At 30.8% G+C, this 12,962-nt stretch overlaps 2 protein-coding genes across 2 annotated transcripts; both read left to right on the top strand.

Moving 5' to 3' along the window:
• Positions 1-3,708: 3,708 nt before the first annotated feature.
• LOC122525630 (dopamine receptor 2-like) lies at positions 3,709-10,792 on the top strand. The gene is made up of 5 exons (XM_043648544.1): positions 3,709-4,581; positions 5,048-5,209; positions 8,106-8,317; positions 8,837-9,532; positions 9,638-10,792. The coding sequence occupies exons 1-5, from the start codon at positions 4,290-4,292 to the stop codon at positions 10,058-10,060; spliced, it is 1,785 nt and encodes a 594-aa protein (XP_043504479.1). The 5' UTR covers positions 3,709-4,289; the 3' UTR covers positions 10,061-10,792.
• Positions 10,793-10,837: 45 nt separating this feature from the next.
• Positions 10,838-12,369, top strand: LOC122525633 (probable DNA replication complex GINS protein PSF2). The gene is made up of 4 exons (XM_043648546.1): positions 10,838-11,391; positions 11,499-11,607; positions 11,670-11,831; positions 11,921-12,369. The coding sequence occupies exons 1-4, from the start codon at positions 11,147-11,149 to the stop codon at positions 11,957-11,959; spliced, it is 555 nt and encodes a 184-aa protein (XP_043504481.1). The 5' UTR covers positions 10,838-11,146; the 3' UTR covers positions 11,960-12,369.
• Positions 12,370-12,962: the final 593 nt, after the last annotated feature.

Raw genomic sequence — 12,962 nt, forward strand, 5'->3', positions numbered from 1 at the left:
TACATATTATATTGAAATATTATTTTAAACGATTAAATTACCAGTTGTTTTAATAAAATTAATTGTTCTCTTGCGATTATAAAATGTAAAATTAGTTTAGTAAAATGTAATTTTTCCCCCCAGTACATTATAACAATAATAATCAGATTATTTAGAAAGAAAAGAAAATACAACGTTTCCAATAAAAAGTTAATTAGTTCTTTTTGGTGTATTTCTTTTCTTTTTGTTTTTTAATAATAAAACAAAGCATCTAATTAATTATACAAAATTTGTAACTTGAAAACGATAAGATACACAAGGCTTATTTCATTGTTGAGTATGATTATCACTATCACCTTTCCACTATCATCTACTATAAATCCATAACTATTGAGACAGAAATTGAATATATATTTTTCTCTTTTCTTATGGTGAAGATCATCGAGCCAAGAGAACAAGTGTTTAAAGGAAAGAATCATTGAGTTTCTTCAACGTGCCTAGACGCGTGCGTGGTCTTTATGCAATGTCAAACGCTCTCTTGTGGACTAGTTAAGGACAATGAGTTCATCTGAATTGTCTCGAATGGGCTTGTTCACCGTTCGTTAAGGCTTACACATACCTGTGTATATATGTATGTATGTGTATATGTATGTGTGTGTGTGTCTCACTTTAAGTCGATGACACATACCTACACGTTTCTGTCGTTGTGTAAAATCATCAATCATCAATCGTCTGGTCACATACTACTTTCTACAGATATTACTTCCTCTTTTTGCTATTTAATATTTGCCATTCGTTAGTGATACAATACTTATAACGACGAATAAAAGTATTGGCACGGATTTCATTTTTCTTTTTTGTTTTCTCTCTATTATATTTATTTTCGTATAGACTTTATTTTGTATTTTTTCAATTTGTCTTAGTTAACAATTGTTTTCACACGTTAAAACGTGTTATTATATTTTTGTTTTTATTTTATAACTATTCAATTTTCATAACATATAATATTTAAACTCGAAATTTATATATTACTGAAGAATTAAATAAATAATTGTATTTTTTACGAACAGATTTACGTAGAATGTTAGAAGTACATTTAAACTGTGCCAAAACTTTTTTATTTGTATATACAGATACTTGTTCGTTACTATATGTGTCTCGTATCTATATTAGTTTTTGCTACGTTCAAAAAATATTAAATAGTTACTATAAAAGATGACAAAGAAGTATCTCGATCTAAAGGCATTTTTATTTAAGTTTATTCTCCTTCTCCTAGTTGATATATCTTCCCGTTGCTAAAAGTAATCAAACGTATACGATAATTTAACGATATTTTTAATTTTTGATTTTTAATAAAATCCTGATATATATCGTGAGAGTAAATTCTGATTAAAAAATAATGTATCATCTTTGACATTTTCTCTTTAACTTTGAACGTTTAACCACTTGCTCATACTTGCTTATACATATATATATATGTATGTGTGTGTGTATGTGTGTGTGATTAGAATCAAGTATAGCGAAGGTCGAAAGCACGATTATCTTATTAGGATATAATTATACGTTAATAGCTAATACAATCGTTGTTTTGTCATTTATCTCATACACACACACATATGTATTTATATATTATATCTAATACAAATGTCACCGAAGTTTCTCTCTAAATATCAATCTGAAAACTGATTTATCATGGAATAAAAATCTAATCCTTCTTATTTTTTATTTTTCCAACTTTTTAAGATCATTGAAACGCGTGTCACAGAAGTTAATCTTTCGTAATACCTGAGAACATGATATCTCACTTTAAATATATATCACAAAACCACAGGCTGAGAGAGTAAATGTAGAACGATAAATGTTTAAACTTATTTGTCTGGTCAACCTTGACAGCAATCCGATTCTGATTTAATGTTCTTTCGTATCATCAAATAAATATTTATTTATTGCATGTGTAATTACGATAGATTTCATCCCCCACTTCATTAACTTCCTCCCTTTCTAATCTTCGAAGGAAAACACGAAAGAAATAATATTCGAAATAAGATGAAAACGAAATGAACATTCCTATCTATGATTTAATCGTAATTTATTACATCCAACTATTCACGAATGAAACTTTTATCAAGGATGTATAAACTTTCACGATAATTTAACAAAAGATTAACTTTCTGTGAAGTTCGTTAGAATTTCTTGAAGTATGAAACCACCACGAGGACTAGATATGAAACACGGACACAAAACTATTCTTATTTAATTGTTTTATGAAAAAAAGAAAAAAGAAAAAAATAAATTAATATCTTAAGCTGTTCATTTAAATGTAAAATGAAATTTTCCTATGAAATGAAATTCGTGAAAGATAAAATGTTAACTTTGTATTAGGAAGATAATAGCAAGTTCGTAAAAGTTGTGAATGCGAGGAAGCTTGCACAGCCTTTTTTCTTTAACATGTATATATACATATGTGTGTGTGTGGGTATGTATAGCAGCACCAACATATTGATGCAATCACCTCCATTTTCCACCACCACCACCACCAGCACCACTACCACCATCTTCAACTCCTCTACCCATCTCCACCCACTTCCACAGTAGCATGTTCCTGTGTGTCATGAGGAGCCACTCAGTTACACGCTACAGGGTTGAGAAGTCGGACGTTATCACATTTTTCGTTTCATCATAGTTCGAAATATTTATTAAGTGGATCGATCGATATAATTTTGAAATCACAGAGATATTCAGTGATAATGATATTGTTATATAATTGCATAGTACGGATTTAAATTTGGCGCCATTTGTTTGACCGGTCGCGCGGTTAACACCGATTGGTTGATTTTTCTAATTGACTTTTCCCGCTTCAACGAGAGATTGACAATTCGTTTTTCAAAGTGTTGTTGTGTTAAAAAATAAAAACTCTTATTAAAAATCTATATATATATATATACACACACACACATACATATATTCGTAACATAACACAATCCACGTTTTGATTTTGAATTAACGAGATTTATTACGAAAAAGTTCACAAAGTTTTCTTTTATAATTTTTTTTATATATAAATGCGTAGAAATATGTGTCAAAAGGAACACGAGGAAAACATTATTTTCAAATTACGAATGATTTAATGTATACTCGATAATGATTCTTTGCAAAAGACGATAACGATACTTCGTTACTTACTCGAAGTATTGAAACTTTCAATCACGTCATAGAAAACTTTTAAATTACATTTGCCCAAGTCGAACAAGTTCTATGTAAAGCACTTAATCGTCTCGTAATATCTCACATTACAACGTACGACTATCCATTTACGACAACTTGATTAATATCGATATCCGACGATCAGGAAAGATGATCTCCCGTTAATCTTTGCCGAAAGTGAATTATATAACTAATTAATCTCTATTTTTATCATTTTTTTCCATATAGAAAGGAAAGAAAAAGTGATAAAACGTGATAGACGATTTTGTAATGTCAATTGTTATATTAATATATTTTTTTGATAAATAAAATAAGAAAATCTGACAAAATGTTTTTAACCATTGGAATTATTAGATGTACCGTGTTTCATATTAAAATAATCGTTAAAACAATGACGAGAGAAAAAATGAGGAAGGTAACGTTTACAAAATATATTCAAGATTACGAATTATTGGAGAAAGATTAAAAAAAAGAAAAAATATAATAATGAAATAAAAAATAATAAATATATAATAATCAATAAAATATAGGATAAGAATTCCTTAAGAGAAATTAAAAGAAAATGATGATTATCGAAAAGAAATTCCCCTAATTCGTCGAGCTCGTAGGATCTTAGGAATCGCATGCCACGAAACGTTATAAATTAAAAAACAAAGAAGGAAGTTTACTCGTGTACAAACGAAACATAATTTTTTTTCTTCCTCGGTCAATAGAAAACGCGTGTCGATTGACGAGAGAAAAAAAAAGGGAGAAAAAAATAAAGAAAGAAAGAAAGAAAGAAAGAAAGAAAGATAGAAAAGGTTTTAATGGTATCACGCGAAGGCCATTAAAAAAAATTAAAAAGAAAGGGAGGTGCGACGACGACGACGACGAAGAAGAAGGACACGAACGTTGAAAAAAAATATATTTGTTGGGACAAAACATAGAACAAAACGGAGTAAACGTAAAAAAAAGAAAAAAAAAGAATAAAAAAGAAAACAATAAACCCCACCTGTAAAAAAAAAAAATAATAATAGGCGAGGGAAAACTCGACGGAGGGAAAGATAATTTGTCGGAGGGGAAAAAAAAACACCAAAAAAAAGAAGAGAAGAAGAGATAAGATCGTGATGGAAGAATTTCCATCAAACGTTACCGAATTATCCGATAATTACAATTACATTGTCAACAATAGCTTTAATATCAGTTCGAATACTAATTACAATCAACTTAATTTACCATACACCGTTTGTGAAATACTCGTTGCGATCTGTGCCGTATTTGGAAATGGTTTGGTCATCATAGTATTTGGGAAGGAAAAAAAATTACGAAGGCGTACGAATTATTATATTATATCATTGGCTACAGCTGATCTTCTAGTTGGTCTATTCGCCATACCTTTTGCTATACTAGCCAGTATAGGTTCGTATAATTTGTAGAAAACATTTTTATTAGAAATAATATCAGCACGATTTTATCTAATATTTTGTTATTAATACCATATGGTGTTAGTGTATATATATATATATACACGTATATACACGGGCAAGTTTACTTTAGTATTTCAAAAAGGATCGTGCGATCTGTGACGTAACGCAAGTTAATGTAATGGTTGGTCGAAAGGAAACGTTAATTCTAAGGTCGCATCGTAAACGAGCTGGACCATTAAAAACTTTATTCGGATTAATCGAAATCGTTTCTCGAATAAAATAGGACAGATATATTTTGTATTTCTGACCAATGTAAATATATATTCGCACGAAATCAAATCAAGATTTTAAGAAATTAATATGTAATATATGAATTCGTCGTTTATACGAGTTCATTTGATCGTTACAATTTTTATATATAACATTATTTTCATATTATTTCTATTTCTTTTTCACAGGTTTACCAACTAATTTACACGCATGTCTCTTCACGGTATCGGTATTGGTCGTACTTTGCACTATCAGCATCTTTTGCCTTGTGGCAGTATCCGTAGATCGTTATTGGGCTATTCTTCATCCCATGGGATATTCTCGTACAGTACGAACGAAAACTGCCATAGGTATGATGAATCAAAATACATATATACATACATATATAGCTGTTTTTATTTTCTTAGGAAGAAATTTTTTCTGGAGGTTTTTTTTTTTTTTTTTTTTTAATAAAAAACAAACACTACCATATACATATAATATCATAGACAAATATTTGTGGGTGCGAAGCAACGAGAAAAGAAAAAAACAAGAATATAGATTTGTTCCCAAGTAGTACAAAAATGAGATGGGAGAAGATTTAAACGCGTTAAGTAGAAAAGATCGGCAATTAGTCAGACGTAGTATAGAATTGCATTTCTTTGAAATGGAAAACTAACGTTTTAAGAGAAAATTGATTAATTGCATCGACCCAATTGCACTAGTTTATTTTAATCTAATTAAGCCAACTGTTTTGCTTCTTGGAAAGGAATTTTACATGATCGGTGTATCTCCTCTCTCTCTCTCTCTCTCTCCTCGCGTACCAAGTTCATTCGATCGAAGAGGAGTACGAAATGATATTGAAACGACACTAGCAATTATACAAGTTTCAAAAGTACCACCTCGTGCGTGTGTACGAGTATGGGTGAGTGAATGTTCCTCTAACTTATATATGCTACAGGGTGAATCAAATAATATTTTCCAAAATTGTAAAGTAGTTCCTTAGAAAGAAAAAAAAACAAAACGAATACTTATTGTTATATTTCTCATCAAAAAATCTAATCACGATAGTCCATCATCATTTATCAAATATTTTAGTTAAAACAAAAACATTAAGTTCAATAATCCACAATAATTTTACATTGCTAAACAGCTGTAATGCTTTACAGTCACACACACACACATACATAGACATATATAGTATCCAATAGCACCTGTTACTTATCTGAAATACATTTTAATAGTATTCTAACTTTAAATAACTTTAATTTTGAAATGAAATTTCAACGTGTCATCGTATAGTGATGGTAGGACGGAATTATTTGAAAATTTCTTTTTTATTTAACATAAGTCCTTCGTTTATTTTTTTTTCTTTTGCTCCCTCTCTCTCTCTCTGTCTCTCTCTCTTATTCGATTAATTAATTAACGAAATAGAAGTACGATCAATCTTTTTTCCCAGAGATTCCCATGCGAATTTAACATTTTCAGTAGATAATAGATATTTTTAGAAGTTACATATTCTAATACTATTAACTGAAAATAGTATGACGTCAGTGACGTCTATTCTCAGGTGCAGAAAGCCTAATTGTTGCTTCGTCACACACGACGCTCCCCCTTAACACGAGCAGAATTCTAATGTTATTCGCACACGACTAGACACGCAGGATATCAACTTCCTTTGATTCGATTTCGACTTAAGAACATTGTCCTTCTAATCAATCTTGTAAATAAATTCTTCTTTAACGGTAGACAACAAAATTACGAATATTACAAAAGGATTATAAGTATTTATCAGATAAGTAACATCTTAAAAACACATTTTTTTAATTATTCTATTAAATAAACGGGATTAAAATATGTGAAATAAAATATAAACAGTCGGTTTTTTACATGGATTTAATTAATTAACCTTGGCTCTACCTACCTTTTTGAATAAACGTTTATTTAAATTGTATGACCAAAATGAAACGATCGTAAAAATAATTCTCGACGAGCGTATTATTTTTTTTAATTGTTATAATATTGAATTAATTTTATATTTATGTATACTGAATAATAAAAAATATTGTTCTTACGAAATACTTCCTGTCGACTTATAAAAATGTTCACAAGTCAAATAAGTAGAAATAATAATATAATATAAAATGTATACACTAACCCCAATCGATTAACAATATTAATTGAATAACGTTGAACTAGATAATGATTATGACACGTTTAAAGGCAAATTAATTAAGAGAATTGATATCATTTTATGCGAGAGAAAGTTTTACGATCTACACTTTTCTTACCACTCGTTTTAGAAAATCGATCTGAAGTATAAAGAACGAAAAAGAAAGAAAAAAAGAAGAGAGAGAGAGAGAGAGAGAAAGAAAGAGTTAACTAAAAGTACGAACAACGATCCACCCCCACCTTCATCCATTCGATTTCCCAATGGAAAGTGATTTTAACGGTTATTTTTTTTTTCTTTTCTCTATTTTCTTTTTGTTCAAATCGATGAGTTCCTGAGCTTGATTTATCTACGTTTCAAGAGTTACTTTCACGATTGATCCTTTGATTAGTTTGAAAAAGTATTAATTTCATTTTTTTTTCTTTTCCTTTCCTTCCCTTTCTTTTCTTTTCTCTTCTTCTTCTTTTTCCCCTTCATATTTCTTCCCCCTTTCCCATCTCGTTCCTACTCGAATTATGCAGTTTATCGTAGGTAAACATAAAACGCGCTGAAAGAAAATCAATTAAATCATCTTTCACTCATATTTATCTTTTTTTTCTTTTTTTTTTCTTTTTTTTTTCTTTTTTCTCTTTCTTTCTTTCCATCTTCCTCTAACTACGTAACAGCAATTAATTGAAGCGTTTCAGCCTCTATACGGTACGGCTGATTTTAATTACGAACTCGTTTGAACGATAACAACACTTTTTGTACGTGCGTGTGGGTGGGTGGTGTCCTGTATGTGTGTATGTATAAAACAGGAAAGAGAGAAAGAAGAAATGTTTGTTTTGCTTCTGACACGAATCGATGATGCTCTCTTCTTGCGAATACGTGTGTAATATCGAAATCATATTTCTGTTATTCTCAAAAAAAAAAAACAAAACAAAATATGAAGCGCATTCATTTCCTTAAAATAACACAAATAGTAATAAGCAAAACAATATGAACACATATATATAAGTAAAATAATTATAAGTATCTCCAATTATACATCAGATTTAATACATCGGATTGAATAAATATTCGATATTTGTTTGTACAAATGTGATTAATTTTTGTAGGTATAATCTGCGTATGTTGGATCACCGGCACGTTGGTAGGATTTTTACCACTTTTAGGATGGAATGCTGGAAAGAAATCCGACGAGAAGTGTATTTTCACTCAGGTGATGGACTACGATTATCTGGTCTTCCTATATTTCGCCACCATCATATTTCCAGCGTTATTAATCGTCGCATTTTATGCCCTTATATATAGGGTAGTAATAAAACAGGTCAGTTTCTCACATTCGAAACGATAAGGAATCATCGAGTCCCCCAACCATCTTCTACTCGAGACCTCCTCTCTTTTGAAACTAAAATGTCTTTTTCTTCTCCGAGCATTGCTTTCGATTTCAATAGATTAAATTATCTCTTATGTTTAATGGGATATTTTATAACTAAACGATCGGCTTTTTCATACTAATCTTAAACCTAGACGTTGATACTTATTATTTTTCTTTTATTTTTTTTTTTGGCTAATATCGGCGCTTAACCCTCAAATGCAAAAATAAAACAAAATTAATTGGTGTATAAATGTGGGAATGATATTACATGCTTTCTAGCATAGAGATACCTAAATTTATACATGCATACATACATGCATGCATGCATACACTTTTTGGATCATTCAGAAACAGTCTCTCTGTCTCTCTGCCTCTCTTTCTCTCTCTCTCTCTCTCTCTTTTAATAGTTCTTTCATCATCTAACACGTATCGTAAATTTCTCAATTAAATTACATTATTTAAATTCAGGATAAAAGTCCCTTTTTGGATTCGGGGGTTAAGATGCAACGGCGAACTTCGAAAGATCCAACAAAGTCTCGGTCCCGTTTGCTCGATGGGAAAACACGATCGACAGGATGCTTTCAGTTGCAGCAAATAGTCACGATGAACCCAGGACGTCGTACCGGAGGTGGTAGCATTTCTGGTCTAGCTGGTTGTACTACTTCTTCGGCTATAGCTGCTACTGGTGCTGGTGGTGGTGCTGGTTCTGGTGCTGGCAGTGGTGGTGGTACTGGTGGTACTGGAAGTAATCATCATACAACCGGAACGATGCAACGTTTCAAGCGGGATGTCAAGGCCACCCAAAATCTATCCCACATAGTAATATTCTTCATCATCTGTTGGTTTCCACTTTACACGATAAACTGCGTTATGGCTTTTTGCCCTCAATGCCAAGTGAACGAGTTCTTCATGAATCTATGTATAATTTTGTCCCATTTGAATTCAGTCGGAAATCCTCTCCTTTATGCCTACCATCTTAAAGATTTCCGCGAGGCATTGAAGAATTATTGGCGATTATTATTTTCAAATGGCGAAGTTAAATCTGGCTTCGTTAACGTTATTCACGAAAGAGGATCTTTAGCTGGTTCCCAAAGACAATTTCAGAGACAATCTTTCGTTGGTACTCTACCAATTAGGAGACAAACGGCCAGTCTTTTAAGACAGGTAATCTGATCTAACTTTGATCATATGAAACTTTTCCTCCCACCCCCTTCAAAGATTTTTTCATAAATTGGTAAAATTCCTGTTGCTGTTGTTGTTGGATTTCAGGTTACGGATTTCCAAGCTAAAGAAATGTCTTCGTTGAGTCGAGCATCTTCCATTCGTGACAAAAAGCAACACGACGAGGTACCATCGAATTCTTCATCACCGAGTGAAACAAAACGACGTAGCATCGGCACCGAGTATCCTTTAAACGACGATAGTCTTTCGTCTGCGAACGAAAAAAGTTATTCGGAACATTCCGAATCTGGTGGTACTCCGTCAATCGATGATTCTCTACCTATGGAATTACAAATTTATAAAAAAGATATCATGACCGTTCCTACATCGTCGGAAGTAGATCGTTCCGATCATTCGACGGAACACCCACCCACCTCGATTTTCATAATAGAGGCGGATGTTAATCGAACTGTGTCGAATCGAAATAAATGTGAGGAGGATTCCTACGAGAGGCAGGACGAGAGAGGATAATCCTTATCCTGAAAATAATTTATGGTTTCAACGATATGTACGATAATGTATTGCATGCATACATAGGCAATTCGAATATTAACTTCGATCTGATTGGACGACGATTAATGTCGAGTAGGAGAGCGCGAAATTTGAATGTTCGATGTTGATACTACTTACGTATGCCAGAAAATTGTTCATCGTGTATAATATTTATTTAATACATATGTGTATATATATATACATCTACTAAATATATACTAATATATAAATAAATATTTATAGTTTCATGTGTGGAGGTATAATTAAAAATCGTTAAGACTGTTTGTACAAAGGGTATATCGACTGACCATATGGAGATTACGTTTTTTTTTCTACTTTCCAATTTTAGATTTCACGCGCAACGAAGATCGATATCTACTCATACCATTCATTAACGATCTTCATCTTACAAAGAAATATGAGCCACGTGTGTATGTGTGTTTAAGTAGATAAAAAGCTATTATATATGAATATCGATAAATTACTTATGATAAGTTACTAAAAACATATCCATGACGAAACTAAAGATCTCATTGAAATGTCCCGAAGTAATATCCCGCAAAGGTGCATGTAAAAATGTAATGATTCCTATGTTTTACAATTTAAAACGTAAATATAATAATTATATAGATACTTGAATAATGTTGTGTTTAATTAAGATACATAAATGTATTTTAGCACGTAAAATATCGAACTAAATTTATAATATATTACACCACTGTGTTGTATTAATAAATGTAATTTAAATTAATTAGAAAGATTCAAAGTGTATATTCGATATATATTTTAAGTAGTAGATCAAATTGATTATTTGAATTTAACCGCTTCGACATTGTCCCATCTGGTGGAGAACGTACAAACTAAATTGGACGAATCAAAATAATAGAAGACACAACGGCCCTAATAAAATCCCGCGGTTTTTTAGTTGACGCGTTGAGTACTAACCTGTTGCACGTGTTGCATCGCTCACGTGTTATTTTGAATGTAACAAAATACAAATGAAATCGTTTTCTTTTTTACACATTTGAATAATGCACTAATAAAATAACTTCAACAAAAAACAATATGGATCCAAGCGAAGTAGTGTTTCTTGCAGAAAGAAAACTTGTCACGGTAGTGCCAAATTTTAGTTTCGGTGCAATACATTTGATCGCCGGTACTATAGGACCTTTTCGTGCTGGTTTACCTTTAAAAGTGCCAATTTGGCTGGCAGTTAATTTAAAACAACAACAAAGATGTCGTATAGTCAATCCAGAATGGATGGAAACCGAAAGTTTAGAGGAAGTTGCAGAAACGGAAAAACTTTCCAAGTAAACTTGCCTGTTTTCTTTTTTCCTTTTCTTGTTTCTTTTTTGTTTATGCAATGAATGTAACATTATTTTTAAACGTGTTCTTTTGTTTTCCTAATTATCGTTAGATTATTCACACAAATGCCAAGCAGTCACTATATGGACGAAGCTCAACTTTTACTTAGCGTAGCAAGTGATGATATACACGGATCAGAAAAAATAAGGACAGCTATTAAAGTACGTAGAAATGAATTTAAAATAATTTTCTACTATTATTATGATTAAATATATTTTTGTAGGATATATGGGATTTAAGAATGTCTAAATTACGTACATCTGTAGATTCATTTATAAAGAGTGATACCACACACGCAAGACTTGATCATCTTACAATGATGGAAATCAATAGTATACGTCCATTACTACCACATACTTTAGACCAAATATTAAGAATTCAATCCGTAAGTGATCATTTTCAATTCAAAAATAGTACGATATAATTTTAATGATAAGTGAAAATAATCTCATTTGTTATTTGATTTTATTATAGAATGTCAGCAATGCAGGAAATACTACTACCTCTCAATAAAAATACTCTTATTTTTTGTTAATGTCAAGGATAAGGATTATTAATAATAGAATTTATATATGTATATATATATTTTTTTTTTGTCCACATACGAATGTTACGTAATAGTTTTATTACTTAATTTACTTTATCTCAGTACATCATACAGTCACTAGCATCTCAATCACAAGTTATCATTATCACTATCATTATTAAATGCATATTTACAGTGGTAAACCTCTTCCAACCTTGTTACTTTATCATTTATCTTCTACGGTTTCTCACATTATTTACATTCTTTTAAACTTATAGTATACAGTCCCTTAATCATCTTTGATTTGATGTCTTAAAGATAAATACTTATATGTATGTAAATTGTAGATTTTAAGGCCACTTGTAATATATAATCGAAATGTAAACTTTTCAAATAAGAAAACTGATATTCATTAATTAGTCAGCTTACTATTAATAAACAAGTATGAAATATATCAAATTCGTTAAATATTAGAAATAATTTCAAACGACATCTTAACATATATGCATGTATATATATGTATATATATATATATAAATGTTTTATATGTATATACATATATAAAACACGAAGTAACAGGAGCGTAATTCTTCCTAATATCGTATTGTATATAAAATTGTAACTTACTAATATTTGGTGGCAAAATCGCGACGTATATTGTAATTGAAAATTCGTTGTGTCTGGAGGAGAGCTGTGCTCATATAAATCGTACAAAATAATTTCTGTCAATTATATGTAGATATAAATACGGGGTGTATAAAAATGGTGGTGTATGAATTATTTATCAAAATAATGGGCAGCATAAGTAAAGCACTTCGTAATATCAATAAGTTATTAATGCTATAAATATAGTTGGCGTATATAAAAAAAGATTTCGATTCAAAAATATATATATATATCTCAATTTGTGTGAAAAAAATTGCTGATAATAATATTAATTGTAAGTACGTACGTGTGTGTGTGTATGTATTTGTGTTGATTTATAAAATA

The sequence above is a fragment of the Polistes fuscatus genome, unplaced genomic scaffold (genome assembly GCF_010416935.1).
Source record: "Polistes fuscatus isolate 324 unplaced genomic scaffold, CU_Pfus_HIC Scaffold9, whole genome shotgun sequence".
In the NCBI taxonomy this organism is placed as follows: Eukaryota; Metazoa; Arthropoda; class Insecta; order Hymenoptera; family Vespidae; genus Polistes; species Polistes fuscatus.